Raw genomic sequence first — 15,819 nt, 5'->3', positions numbered from 1 at the left:
GATGTTTATTTGATCTTTTGTGTAGTATGAATAAAAGCATTTTCAGGAAGCATTGTATTTTTAGTGATCCATAGCATGCAATCTAAATAAAAACGAGGCGAGTTTAACCTCTATCTGTCTCCTCCCATCAGGCAACTGCCCTTGAGCCCTTCCCTAGCTGGCCTCCTGGAAAAGTTCACAAAAGTGGCCACCTCCAGGACAGGGATATAGACCATCTTGGGAGGATTTGCCAGGCAGACCATATTAGGAACCTGCCCACCCCTCAGGGAGAAGTCACTCTAAGGGAGGCTGAGTCTGGTATGGAGTCAGATTTAGTGGCAAGGGTGGAGAACAGAGTGCTGGGCATCAAGTGACGATAGCTTTTAGACCTACCTGGATACCTGCCCTGCCCCCCCCACATGCATGTCCTTGGGCAAAAGACTGGCTACCCATTTGTATGCTGCCTTCTAACACTGTGCCAGATGGCCACCTAGGCAAACCGCACATGTGCACCCTGAACTCAGAGGGAGTGCATAGAGAAGGGCAGTGTAGGGTGGGGCCTGGCCTGTAGGAGTCCCTAGGGAGTGGCCAAGGGTACCCTAATAGGTTGGGGAGAACCCCTGAAGAGAGCAGAAAGGTGGGGATGCTGACTTAGTGGCTGAGACTGATCCAGTCTTCCTGGAGGTATATTAGAGAACAAACTCAGCAGGAGTTAAAGTCCTTAGCTTAAGTTGGTAGAGTTGTTAAGGTCAAGGAGCAAACGTGATTTCACTTATACACTGTCTTAGTTGCCTTGGGCTATTATAACAAAATACCATAGACTGGCTGGTTTAAATGAGAAACATTTATTTCTCACAGTTCTGGAAACCAGGAAGTCCGAGATCAGTGCGCTGGCTGATTTGGTTACTAGTAAGGACCTGCTGCCTGGCTTGTAGAGGGAAGTTCCTCACCGGGTCTTTACATGGTGGAGAAAGTGAGCTCTGATGTCTCTCCTGCTTCTCATAAGGACACTAATTCCATCCTGGGCCCACTCTCATGATCTCATCTACACTTAATTACCTTCCTAAGGTCTCACCTCCCAATACCACCACTTTGGAATTTTAGGCTTCAATGCATGAATTCTAGGAGGACACAAACATTTAGTAACATGCCTGGGGAGTAGAAGATGATCAGTTGATGCAGAAGAGCCTGACATGTAGCAGGGACTTGATAGTTTCATTTTATCTCTATAAGATGACAGCTGGAAAGCAAATGTTGAGTGACATCTTTCTATCAAAATTACAATTGTCCCTCAGAATGCTCAGAGGATTGGTTCCACAACCCTAGCAGATACCAAAGTTCACAGATGCTCAAGTCTTTTCTAGAAAATGCCCATGATTTGCATATAACCTATGCACATTTGTCTTTATACTTTAAATCATCTCTAGATTGCTTAGAGTACTTAGTACAATGTAATGCTATCTAAATTGGTGTTGTTTCATATCATTTAGTGAACAATGACAAAAAAAGATCTGTACGTGTTCAGGATACATGAAAATTGTTTTAGTAATATTTTTCATCTGTGGTTAGTTGAATCCATAGATTCAGAGCCTGTGAACGTTGGAGGGCTGACTGTAATCATATTTTCTTCCTTGATCCTTGATCCTTAACCCTTTGTCTCCTGCTCTTGGCTCCTCACGGCCCTGAAAAGGGCTCTCTCCTTCATCAACATGGCTCATGCCAGACCCTTCTGGTCAGGACTTAGGGCTGTGAATCTGACAGGTGGGGCACTCCCTATCAAATTTTCCCTCCATACTCCCTCTTCTTCCATCTCAGGCAAAGAGTTCTTTTTCCTGGACAATGAAACCAGATTATGCACAGTTGCCCTGTAGGCTGGAGGGAGCAGCCCATGAAGACCTCTGCAGAGACCTTCATACTCTTTCTGTGGATAAAGTTCTTTGCCAGCCACTGTGGGATGCTCCAGTGAGTGCTGCACTCTGTCTTTGGGCTCCTTAAGGGATTTATGCCAGTCCAGGCTGATACTACAGAGAGTGGATAGGCAAGTGCTTTGGGAACGGTGAATTATAAATACATGACAGCAGCTACTGTTGGGGTTCTTATGGATGGAACTAAGAGGAAAATCAGTTTTTTGAGGCAGAATGATCAGAATGAGAACTTTCCCTGTGTTTCAGATATAGTCCATTCAAGGTCATCATTCACTCTTCCCTAACCTCAACATGACCCCTCCTTCCTTCACATGCAACCCAGCAGCTCAGGAATAAGGGTTAGAGGAGAGGGTGACAGATTTGGACTTGAATCACTATCCTTTTATTCCTTTGATTACTAGAAATACTACCTGAGTAGCAGGTTTCTCTGTGAGTGTCATGGGAAGTGCCTAGCACAGAGAAGACCCTTGTCCATGGCAGGGACATGGCATGGATAAAGGAGACCACAGTGGTCTTCCTGGCTTGTCCTCCAGGTTCTTTTGGGTGTTAGTCTGTCTTCCCTCCTTCCCACACTTCCCAGGCTGAGAAGCCCTCTGGGGTTGAGTTTTCTTGGCTTCAGCATTCCAGTTGTCTTTATGCCTCTGTTTCTTTGCCAGGCACAGCCTGACAAGACATCAGTTTTACCTGCAGCTTCGGAAAGATATCCTGGAAGAGAGGCTGCACTGCAACGATGAGACACTGCTGCAGCTGGGGGCCCTTGCCTTGCAGGCAGAGTTTGGCAATTACCCTAAGGAGGTAGGGGCAGACTCCTGGGGCCTTTGGGTGGAGTCCCTGGAGAAGCTATTATGGGGTGTGGGGACTGCTAGTAATGTGGAGACTCTGCCTTGGAGAAGCGTTGTTGGGATCTACCACTGAGATCAGAATAAACTGTATCCATCCAGCCACCCATATACTTGTTCATTCATCCATCCATCCATCCAATCTGCATTTATTGAATGCTCCTTTCTAGGCTCTGAAGGATACAAGAGTGAACAAATCAAATTTATACATTGTGATATAGTTCTAGACCATAGGTCCTTCCTGTATTAATCAGCTTTGTATCCCTACAATGAAATATCCAAAATAGTTGGCTTATAAAGAGAAAAGGTTTATTTAGCTCACAGTTTTGGAAGTTCAAAGTCCAAGATTGCCACCCTCTCCATTGATTTGGCTCCTGGAGAGAGGTGATGGTGGCAGCACATCAATGAGGGAACATGTATGTGGAATAGCTTATAATGCCAAACAGGAAGTCAGAGAGAGAGAGAGAGAGAGAGAGAATATGAATGAGACTGAGATGCCATGATCACTCCAAGGGCATGCCCCCAATGACCTAAGGGCCTCTCAATAGGTCCCATATTCCAAAGAATCCATGACTTCCCAACAGCATCACTTTGGGGACCAAGCTTTTAAGTAATAATGGACCCTTGGGAATACTCAACCACACCTAAATCACAGTACTCCTAAAAATATTCGTTTACTTATTTATTGAGTTATGATCATCAATAGTAACAGCCAACTTTTATTGAGCAACAATTCTGTACCTCCACTGACCCAGGCATATAATATGGTGTTAGCTCACTGAACTCTCACAGCAACATTGCAAAACTGATATCGTCACTTCCATTTTCTAGAAGAACAATTGTGGCTCAGTGGCTAGTAGGTGTTAGGTATGTGTGGGTCCAAGGTCGGTGCTAGCTCTGCCTGGTTGCACGCCCCTGTGCAACAGCAGACCCATGTGTAACTTTCTTTGATTGATCTTGCCTGGGGTGGTCCTGTTCTCAGCAAGTTGATAAAGGAGGCTAGTTATTTAATTTGCAGATGCCTGAAGCTTAGGGAGGGACAATACTAATTTATTGTATTTACCTGAGTTAGATTCTAAATGTGGAGCCTGCCAGGAAGGAGAGACCACAAGGTGAGCTGTTACAGAGAACAGTGCAGATTTGCTTTGGGGTTCATGATGTCCCTCACCCATGTTCAGGATGAGGGGGAAGAGGTTTGGCCACAAGCCCCAGCAGAGACCTGGCAGTGTGACATGGTGTCCAAATGAGGAGTCTACCTCATACATCCGTAGGAGCAGATGGAGAACAAGAGAGGTGGAGTTCCCACTGATCTCTTCTTGGCTATGTTAGCCACCTTTCTTTAAATGTGACAAAATGCTTCAGATATTCAACTTATTTCAGGAAAGGTTTGTTTTAGCTCATCATTACAGAGACCTGAGTGTATGGTCACTTGGCCCTGTTGCTCTACACAGTACATAATGGCAGGGGTGTGTGATAGAGGAGGTAGCTCACCTCATGGCAGCTGGGACGGAGGGAGAGAGAGACAGAGAGAGAGAGAGAGAGAGACAGAGAAAGAGACAGAGAAAGAGAGAAACCCAAAGCCCCTTTCAAGGGCATGTTCCCAGTGACACTACTTTCTACCCGGCCCCACTTCCTAAAGGTTCTACCTCCTCCCAATAGTGTCATAGGCTAGTGACCAGGCCTTTAGCACATGGCCTTCGGGGTAAAATTAAGATCCACACTATAACACCTTATAACGTCTCATCTAGCGTGCTGGGATTTATCTCAGGGGACACGCACCACTGCCATGTGACAAGAGCTGGTGCCACAGAGGAGTGTGGATGAGAAAGATGTTAGCTTGGAGAAAGATGTTCTAGAGAGGACATGAGGGCTGTGAAAGAAGGAAGCCACTGTTCCAAAGGAACCCCACCCTTCTGCCTGAGAAAACTTCAAGAGGACCCTCTAATCCTTGAGAACTGACACATGCTTGCGTCTTGAGTGTTCTCCCACTAGTGTCTACACGTTCCAGGCCACCACCCACCCCAGCTCTCTGGCCCCACAAGTGTACTGGAACCTTCCCTCTATCCTCTGGGCTCCTTTGAGCATCTGCCCCAGACCATGGCCAGCAGAGGCAATCAGTGCTGCCTTGATTACGAGGGACTGACAAGGAAGATTTTTGCTTTGTTTAAGTCTTTAACAGATTTCTTAAAGCCCACTGCTATGGTTTGAATGCATCCCTTGGAAGTTCACACTGACGCTTAGTCTTCATTGTGGTGGCATTAAGAGGTAGGCCTTTGGAAGAGTAATTGACTGTTCAATGGATTGGGCCCTTATAAAACTGCTGGAGGGAACTAGTTCTTTGCCTTTTGCTGTTCTGCTATGTAAGGACATAGCAGCAAGGTGCCATCTTGGGAGCAGAGTACTCTGTAGAGTGCTCACCAGACACCAATGCTGGTGCCTTGATCTTGACATTTATTTATTTATTTAATTTTAAAATTAACCAGTCTGTGGTATGTTGTTATGACAGCCCCAATGGACTAAAACACCCACCAAGATCAGATAGGCAAATCTGCTTTTCTCATTCTACCAACCTAATCTCTAATCTCATCTAAAAGCACCCTAACAGACATACCCAGAATGTTTGACCAAATGTGTGGGCACCCTGTGGCCCAGTTGACACATAAAATTAACTATCACAATGTCCCATTCTGGGGGACACCCCTCATGTCTGTCAGATATCCTGGCTGAGCACACCTGCTTCTGCCTCCCTTTGCCTCCCTCCACTTCCTGCTCCACACCTCTGGATCCATGCCCTTTGTGTCCATATGCTCTCAGTTGCCCCGTGTGATCTAAAAAGGCAGATCATTTTCCTTTCTTGGGTGTGAATGCCACAGGTTATGCCAACCCATCCATTTGGGCATCCATTCACTTAGTTCAAATTTACAGAGGGCCTGTTCTATGCTTGGTACCATCTAATCCTTACATTAACACCAAAAATTCATAGTTAAGAAAACTGTAACTCTGAGGTTGGGTGAGTTAATAAGAGGCCAACCAGGATTCACATCTAGTGATTGCTTGGGTATATTCCTAGCAAGGAGGTGCTAGGTCAAAGATCCTAAATGCTTTTCAAAAAAATGTTTTAATAAACTCTATTTTTTAAGAGCTGTTTTAGTTTCACAGCAGACTGAGTGGAAGATACAGAGATTTCCTGCACACCCCTGTTTATAGACCATCCCCAACCATCACTATGGATATCCTGCTAAATTTTGACAATCAACAAATGCACACTGATACATCGGTATCACCCAGAATCCACAGTTTACTTGCCCGCTTCTCTATGTGCCAGGTGCTAGAGCAGGCACATCAAACAGCAGTAAGAGAGTATGTTAGTTTTCCATTGCTGTGACAAATTACCTGTGATAATCAACTTATAAGGAGGAAGGGTTCATTGAGCTCATGGTTTCAGAGGTTTCAGTTCATGGTCACTTGACTTGTCACTTTGGGTCTGTGATGGAACGGTATATCATGGTGGAAGAGGATGCTCACCTCATGGTGAACAGAGAAAAATGAGAGAGAGACAGACACACAGACAGACAGGAGTCCAATATCCTTTTCAAAGGCATGCCTTCAGTGTCCTAACTTCCTCTCACATGGCTCCACCTTGTAAAGGTTCTGCCCCCTCCCAATAGCACCGCGGACTGGTGAGCAAGCCTTGCACACATGGCCTGTGGGGACATTTAAGAACCTAAGCATACCAGGGAGGCCTCAAAGGGGAGAGAGGCTGCCCATCCAGCCATCCAGGGAGCTTTGGGGATTTCACTGTGGCCAAGCTTGTGGCTCTGAGGCGGTCTAGATGCTGTCCATCATATCTGGGAGGACTTAGTGTGCTCTGCTAAGGGGCTCATGTTTTGTTTGATAAGTGGTTCTGGTGCTGAGGGAAAATTGACTTGAAAACCACTGTTGTGAAAGATTGGGGCCCCTGCGGAATTTTAAGCAGGGAGGTAGCATGATTACATTTGCATTTTAAAAAGGGAGACAAAGACAATTTAGTATAAAAATAAATCTCCTTAATCACATCATCACAGCAGAACGACATTCCTCTGGGCACCAGCCTTGATCACATGCAGGGTGTTGTGCAGCTGTAAACATTGCCATGTTTGATTTGCCTTCTGGTTTCTCACTCTGTGGTCTGTGTCCTCCCATGGCTTCCTGATGGTCGTGGGCAGCGGCTGCGTGTTATTTATCACTCTCCAGGGTGGTCTCCCTTCCCTGTTCCCTTACTGTCAGGGATTCACCTGATCGAGCCATGTTAAGGGGTAATTAATATTATTATTGCTCGACTTGTTCTGATCTTTCTCTTTTATAAATGACACAGAAATGTAGCATGTAAGGTGCATGTCAACTTACTCTCTTAGATTTACTCCTAGCAAGAGATGCTGAGTCAAAGGTCCTAAATGCTTTTTGTTCCTCACAAATGTTTTACTAGACTATTTTTTAGAGCACGTGTTAGTCTGCTTTCCATCACTGTGGCAAAATACCTAACTTGCTTCCACTAGGCTCCACCTCCTAAAGGTTCTATCACCTCCCCACAGTACCACAGGCTGGGGACCACGCCTTTAACAATTGGGCCTTGGGAGGACATTTAAGATACAAACCATAACAGAGCAGTTTCAGGTTCACAGCAAAATTGAGTGGAAGATATAGAGAGTTCCCATAAACCCTCCCCCACCTCTGGCCCATATACATGCATAGCTTCACTTATGAACAATAGAAACATCTTGTGCCAGAAAGCACATTAGTTACAGTCAACAAACCTAGGTTGAATCATTGGTGTCAACCGGAGTTCATGGTTGAGACTGGGGTTCATACTTGGTGTTGCATATTTTATGGGCTTTGATAAATGCATAAAGGCATTTATGTGCCATTAAAGCAGCATGCAGAACAGTTTTTATTGCCCTAAAAATCCTCTGTGCTCCTCCTATTCATTTCCCTTCCCCACTAATCACTGGCAACCACTGATCTTTTTACTGTCTCCATAGCAGAATGTCACATGGGTGGAACCATACAACTTGTAGCATGTTCAGAAAGGCTTTTCTCATAGCAATACACTTTTAGGATTCCTTCATGTCTTTTCATGGCTTGATAGCTTTCTTCTTTTTAGTGCTCAGTAATATTCCATTCTCTGAATGTATCACAGGTTGTTTATCTACTCACCCACTGAAGGACAGCTTTTGCTTCCAAGTTTTGGCAGCTGTGAGTAAAGCTGCCATAAACATTCATGTGCAGTTTTTTGGTGCATTGCTGGGGATTGAGCCTATGGTCTCATACATGCTAGGCAAGTGCTTTACCACCAGCCCTATATGTAGGTTTTTCTGTGGACACAAGCCTTTGACTCTTTTGGGGTAAATAGCAAGGGGCACGATTGCTGGATCCTATGGTAAGAGTATATTTAGTTTTATAGGAAGCTGCCAGGCTGTCTCCCAAAGTAGCTGAGCCGTTTTACATTCCACCAGCAGTGAGCAAGAGTTCCTGTTTCTCCACAGCCCCCCGCATATGGTGTTGTCACTGCTGTGCCTTTTGGCCAATCCAATAGCAATGGAAATGTTTTCTATGCACTAGACGGCCCAGAACTAGGCTAGGCCAGCACCAAACTGGAGGGCTGTAGGATTCTCAGCCCATGGTCACATGGGACAAGCCTATGCCATGGCAGGAACATGGGATGTGTTGGACACTGTGGTGTCAGGCTGACTGTCCCACACCCTGCCAGGAGAAGGCCTGATTCTCCCAGCTGCCTTCGTCAGAGGTAACTGCCCTCGGAACTGGGGGGAAGTGACTTGCCCAAAGGTAGGCTGGCAGGGTTGCCTTAAGACCAGGATGAGTTGATTCAGGAACATGAAAGTAGGGTAGCTTCTGACTCTGCGCAGCCTTGCCTGCCTCATTCTTCACAATGAGTCTGAGACTGCTCATCTATGAACTTCATCCTACTCCTCTCTGCTCTAGTCTGGGTTCAGGGACCCCACATCAGGTCATAGGTGATGCTGATCTTCCAGCCTCTAAAAAGCAGACTCAAAGAAGATTGAGGCCTAGGGTGGCATGGAGGTATGTGGTCTTTTCTTCCCTAATACCTTCTGGTGTCACAGATGAGATCTCCCTCATAAGAAGGTACCACGTACTAGGAGCACATGTCAGCAGAAATGTGTATTAAAAGAAGCAATGTCTTAGGGCTAATGTTTTTCTGTGGCTTTTGGGAAGTGTTGTGGCATCAAGGAATGTGTGGGAGTTTTGGGTACACAAATCTTGTTTCTATCACTTACAAGCTGTGAGACCTTGGCTTTGTGAAATGACTTCTCTCCTTGTTTATCTTGGCAATGGCAGAAATATTGCCTCTCTCATAGGATTTTCCTGAGGATCAAAAGAGCCTACTGAGTCCTACCTAGTGTAGTGAAGGGGCTCAAAAATGTGTGGCTGCTTCTCTTCCTTCAATTCATGTCATGGGGTTTGGCCCTGCTTCTAGTAGGTAGAGCATGATGTTCCAGTGGAGCACCTCAAAGCCACCTCCTTGCCCAGTGGCCTGATGGGATTGTGCCTACACACGTTTCTGTTCTGCTTGGAATCCCCCCAAAAGGCTTGAGTAAGCTCCTTTCCCCTGCAACTTGTTCCCTGCAGGTGGACAGTAAGGCATATTTCCGAGTTGAAGATTACGTCCCGGCAAGTCTGATAGAGAGAATGACAGCTCTTCAGGTCCAAGTTGAAGTCTCAGAGATGCACCGGCTCAGTTCTGAGCTGTGGAGAGCGGATGCTGAGATGGAGTTCTTGAGGGTGAGGCCTTCTGGATTTCAAGACGTGTTGGCGTGCAAGGAATGCAGGCAGCAATCCTCTCTAAGCCTTTTGTGGCTCAGAAGTGGCTCAGACATGAAAGGAGGTACAGGTAAGGGCCTCAGGATGCAGAAAGAAGCCCACATCACTCTGAGGAAGATGCTTGTGGCATTGGAAATGACCTCAAAGATAGGTAGGACTTAGTGGGCTTGGCTGGGGGCTGTGGGGCTTTTCTTCAGCTTTAGAGCAGCACTTGTTTGTGAAAAAGGAGACCACATTTTTCATATGTGGCCCATAGGACAATTGAAGTATGAAACTGGGGTGTGAGCCAGAGCAAAGCCATGGAAGACCTAGTGTGCACCTTCTGGGCAACTGACCTCACCTAGCACAGCAGGTGTGGTCCATGCAGATGGGTGTGGCTCTGTGCCACCCTCTCTTCACCTCTGGAGCAAAAGCAGCCACATCTCATTCCCCAAGTGTTCATGGGTACCCATAGTGATTAATACCTTTGTTCATTCCCAACCTCCCTTTGCTGTGGGTCAGTTCCAGTGGGGAATGTGTCAAGAAGCATATGCTCCCTGCCCCTAGTGGGGCCCTGGTCTCAGAATGAGAGACATGTCCCCAGAGACAGGCAATACTCTGATAAACAATTAGTGAAAACACCACCAAAGACAAGATGGGACCAGGGAGGGCACTGCAGGGTGAATAAAAGGGTGGTCCCCAGATCTTCCAGGACAGGGTATGTGGCTGGACCTTTGGATTGCGGGTGGCCAGTTTTGAAAGGAAGCATGGTGATTTTACACATTTTTCTGTAAATAAGTCTCCAACTTTGGGTAGAACTAGTCTGTTCATGTTTTCTTGCCTTTAACAGAGACAGGTGCTTGAAAGCAGAGCTAGTAAGGGAGGCCTGGCCTTTTCTTTTTGGCCAGGCATTTATCAGAACTGTCTCAACTCCTGCAATGGGGTCAGCCAGCAAGTGTTTCACTGGAGAAGACCTGACAGAAATATGCTTGGTCATTCCATAGTCCAGTCTCATGCATGTTCTTTGTCAAGTGGATGTAGCATGGCCATGATGAGGGACAAGTGGAGTCTTCAAAGCCATCTGATGATGAGTGGCCACAGAACTGAAGAACTGAGCCAAGAGACCAAGGACTCCACCCTATAGGACACTCCTACAGCATGGGATGCTGCCTGATGACCTCTCCCACGTCCAGCTTGCTGTGCCAGGATCTGCCCAGTCCTTCCCAGATTTGATGGTAAAAAATGACTTCAAAAGCAGTTGCCATCTAAGAATCACAAAGCAGAACACTGTTTCTTTCCAGTCTTTCATGGACAGCAGTGACTAGACTTGATTTCATTTGCATGCAGTCTTCAATGGTATCAAGAAATACTTGGCTTTCACACTTCCCTTTGGTGGTCTGACTGGAGATGCTATTGCTATAGGCTTAACTGTCCTTGGTGCAGAGAGATGACACAGAGGGTGTGGTTGCCCCCAGAAGACACTGGAGCCCTCCGCTTACTATGCAAGTTTGTTAAACAAATTCCTTTGCCCTTCCTAATTATAAAAGTAAATACCCTCATCATTCTGCCCCACAGAGCTAGTGCACTTGCTTTCTGGTACATTCACCCTTTTCTGTTCTGTGTGTTCCTATCTAACCATATATACATATATATTTAAAAGTGGGTTTATAAGACATCTCCAAAAAATGAGAACTGTAGGCCAATCTCCTTAATGAACATCAATGCAAAAATCTTCAATAAAATAATGGCAAACCAAATCCAACAACACATCAGAAAGGTCATCCACCATGACCAAGTTGGCTTCATCCCAGGGATGCAGCAGTGGTTCAACATACACAAATCTGTAAATGTAATACAGCACATCAATAGAAGCAAAGATAAAAACCACTTGATTATCTCAATAGATGTAGAAAAAGCCTTTGACAAGATCCAACACCACTTCATGACAAAAGCTCTAAGAAAACTAAGAATAGAAGGAAAGTACCTCAACATTATAAAGGCTATATATGACAAACTTACAGCCAGCATCATACTTAATGATGAAGAACTGAAACCATTTCCTCTAAAATCAGGAATGAGACAAGTGTGCCCACTATCCCCATTCCTATTCAACATAGTATTGGAATTCCTAGCCAGAGCAATTAGGCAAGAAGAAGAAATAAAAAGAATACAAATAAGTAAAGAAACTGTCAAAATCTCCCCATTTGCAGATGACATGATCCTATACCTTAAAGACCCAAAAAAACTCCACCCAAACACTCCTAGACACCATAAACAGCTACAGCAATGTGGCAAGATACAAAATCAACTTACAAAAATCATTAACTTTTCTATATACCAGTAACAAACAAATTGAGAAAGAATCTATGGAAAAAATTCTATTTACAATAGCCTCAAAAAAAAATCAAGTACCTAGGAGTAAACTTAACAAAGGATGTGAATGACCTCTACAAAGAGAACTACAAACCCCTGAAGAAAGAGATTGAGGAAGACTACAGAAAGTGGAAAGATCTCCCATGCTCATGGATTAGTAGAATCAACATAGTAAAAATGGCTATACTACCGAAAGCAATCTACATGTTTAATGCAATTCTCATCAAAATCCTAATGATATTCATCACAGATACTGAAAAATCTACCCTAAATTTCATTTGGAAACACAAGAGACCATGAATAGCCAAGGCAATACTCAGCAAAAAGAGCAATGCTGGAGGTATCACAATACCCGTCTTAAAATTATATTACAAAGCAACAGCAATAAAAACAGCATGGTACTGGCACAAAAACAGATATGAAGACCAGTGGAACAGAATTGAGGACCTGGATATGAATCCACACAGCTGTGCCCACCTGATTTTTGACAAAGGCGCCAAAGACATATGATGGAGAAAAAAAAGACAGCCTCTTCAACAAATGTTACTGGGAAAAGTGGTTATCTGCCTGCAGAAAAGTGAAACTAGATTCATGTCTATCACTCTGTACTAGTATCAACTCAAAATGGATCAAGGACCTTAAGATCAGACCCAAAACTCTGAAGTTAGTAGAGGAAAGAGCAGGGAATATTCTGAAAGGAATAGGTATAGGCAAGGACTTCCTCAATAGAACCCCAGCAGCTCAACAACTAAGAGAAAGGATGGACAAATGGGACTTCATAAAACTAGAAAGCTTCTTCACAACAAAAGAAATGGTCTCTAGACTGAAGAAATTCCCCCACAGAGTAGGAGAAAATATTTGCCAGCTAAACATCAGACAAAAGACTGATAACCAGAATATACAGGGAGCTCAAAACACTAAACTCCCAAAATCAATGAACCAATAAAGAAATGGGCAACCAAACTAAACAGAACTTTTTCAAAAGAAGAAATTCAAATAGCCAAAAAAAACACATGAAAAAATGCTCACCATCTTTGGCCATAAAGGAAATGCAAATCAAAACCACACTGAGATTCCACCTCACCCCATTCGAATAGCCATCATCAAAAACACCACCAAAACAGGTGTTGGAGAGAATATGGGGAAAAAGGAACCCTAATCCACTGCTGGTGGGAATGCAAGCTAGTGCAACCACTCTGGAAAAAAATAGGAAGGCTTCTTAAAAACCTAAACATAGATCTGCCATATGATCCAGCAATCCCACTCCTAGGGATATACCCAAAGGAATGCGACTCAGGTTACTCCAGAGACACCTGCACACCCATGTTTACTGCAGCACTATTCACAATAGGCAAGTTATGGAAACAGCCAAGATGCCCCACTACTGACGAATGGATTAAGAAAATGTGGTATCTATACACAATGGAATTTTACTCAGCCATGAAGAATGAAATTTTATTATTTGCAAGTAAATGGATGAAACTGGAGAACATCATCTTGAGCGAGGTTAACCAGGCTCAGAAGACCAAAAATCCTATGTTTTCCCTCATATGTGGACTTTAGATCTAGGGCAAATGCAGCAATGTTGTTGGACTTGGGTCACACGCTAAGGGGAGGGTGCATACGGGAGGAATGGGGATAGGTAGGAAACCCAAAACATTAAAGTGTTTGATGTCCCCACTGCAGAGGAGCTAATACAGTAACCTTAAAGCGACAGAGGTCAATATGGGAAGGTGACAGGGAAGTAGTGAAGAGGTCAGGTGGAGATGAACCAATTAGGGTTGTAATACACATTTGCATGGAAGCAATGCTAGGAATCTCTCTGTATAGCTATCCTTATCTCAAGTAGGAAAAATGCTTTGTCTTTCTTACTATTGCTTATGTCTACTCTTCAACAAAATTGGAGAGAAGGTTCTGCCTGGAAGCAAGGTGAGTGGGGGAGTGGGAGGGGGCGGAGGACGGGGGGTAGAAATGGCCCAAACAATGTATGCACATATGAATACATGAATAAAGAAAAAAAAGTGGGTTTATAATATAGACATACATTTATGTATTCATATAATCCCACATCGCTAAATTTTTGAATCAATATACACTTTGCCCCCTAATGCTCTATTGTTTGACATACAAATTGTTTCCATCCTGAACTATTGTAAACAATACTGAGCTTGCCATTTTTCTATGTCAATGTTTAGCCATATTTCTGCTTAATTTGTTAGTGGTAGAATCTCACTAGCAGAGTGATGGGTCAGAGGTAGTGAGCAATTTCAATCTCGTTGCCGCACAGTGCCGAGACACCCTGCATCCCAGTCACATCTTTCTTCTCCTCCACAAGGCTGTAAATGGCTGAAGGGCCCTGGATCTTCAGAGCCCATTGCAGAGCTGTTGCCCCATAAATAGTCACTGGATTATTTAATCACAGCTCCCCTTTGCTCTTCTTTATCTTTTTTTTTTTTCAAAAAGAGGAAACAATTCCCATACCTGCTGGGGCTGGTAGAGTTCATAGACACTGATCTCTGCTAGTTCATCACCTTACACTAGAAGCAGACCTGGCAGCAGGCCAGTGTGGGTGCTGTTGAGTGCCACCCTCTGTCTAGAAGATTCACAGCTATATAAGCATGTTAACCCAGAACAACCTGTTAAAGGTCAACTCACTGTTTTTCAGACTTCCTCAACCATGGAACCATTTTCCCATACAACTAGGGGCTGTGATGTGTAAGGAAATTTTTTTCTCTGTTGGAATCATATTGGTTATAGCCTACATTTCCTCCACTTAGCATTACAATAAATACATTCCCCAGATTATTGAAAATGCTTTGTGAAAGTCCTTTGTAAGGGCTGCCATCTACTTTGAGGCAGTTCTGTCTTTAGAAAACCATTTGCCACTTGGGAGCTGGGCCCTCAACCTAATCCTGCAAGTCTTCACTGAACAGCATTACGAGAAGGACTTGTCTCAAGATTCAACATGTTTTCTCAGGACAGAGTCTCAGAAGTGGAATTATAGGGTCAATGCATATGAATCACTGTGAATTCCTATCTGGAAATAACAATCCACTTACTTCTGACAGTTTTTAGAACAGCAAGCAAGGGTGCAGTGAGGAGCTCTGGTTCCAGTCTCACTTTGCTGTGCACTGTAGGAGGACAGGGGACCCTAGTGGATGGTCCTGAGCACATGTGGAGGAGGTGATCCTCTGAGAGGAGTACCCATGTGGCATGGGTGAGGAAAGGCACCATGGACAGTTGATGTCATTATGTATTTTGTACACATTGAAGATGCTCATGATGATGACATGAGGCATATTCACCTGTGTGTCCAGTCTTTATGGATACCCAGAGGTTTAGTCGTTGTGAGTGAAGACTGGGGAGCTATCAGGCTCATCTGTCCATGTCCCCATCCTGCCTCGTGAGTGGGAACTTGGACAGGTCACTTGGCCCAGCTGAACACTTTGTCTCTCAAATGTACCCAGTTGGAGAATTTATCCCCGGACATTTGTATCAAGCATACTGAAACTAAAAGTCAAAACAGCATATTCACTAACAGGAAATTGTTCTTAATATATGTAGTAAAAGGGGATTGAAAACACTATTTTCAAATTGATTGTGCCACATAAATTCAGCAAAATATGACCCAACACAGCAGCATTGTTCTCCTGTCCTGTATGTGACTTTACATTTGCTCCAATAGGATTTGATGTTTGGGATGGATTCTGTGCTAGTCAGCTTTCTAGTGCTGTGACAAATACCCAAGAACAACCTAAAAAGAGGGTTTTGGCTCATGGTTGCAGTCCATGCTTACTTGGCTCTGTTGTTTCTGGGCCTCTGGTGAGGCAGAGCATCACGGTGAAAAGAGTGATGCTCACCTCATGGTGTACAGGAGCCAGGTAAGG

The 15,819-nt window shown here is 44.4% G+C and overlaps 1 protein-coding gene across 1 annotated transcript in view; it reads left to right on the top strand.

Moving 5' to 3' along the window:
* The window catches only part of Frmpd2 (FERM and PDZ domain containing 2), an 85,743-nt gene that overhangs the window by 19,801 nt on the left and 50,123 nt on the right, over nucleotides 1-15,819 (top strand). Inside the window, 5 exon segments of the mRNA XM_074079369.1 lie at nucleotides 1,795-1,839; nucleotides 1,842-1,941; nucleotides 2,561-2,699; nucleotides 3,726-3,728; nucleotides 9,389-9,541. Coding sequence (XP_073935470.1) covers nucleotides 1,795-1,839; nucleotides 1,842-1,941; nucleotides 2,561-2,699; nucleotides 3,726-3,728; nucleotides 9,389-9,541 — 440 coding nt within the window.

This window comes from Castor canadensis, chromosome 7 (assembly GCF_047511655.1).
Source record: "Castor canadensis chromosome 7, mCasCan1.hap1v2, whole genome shotgun sequence".
Classification (NCBI taxonomy): Eukaryota; Metazoa; Chordata; class Mammalia; order Rodentia; family Castoridae; genus Castor; species Castor canadensis.
Note: the sequence above shows the minus strand (reverse complement) of the source record. Positions and strands in the feature narration are given on the sequence as shown.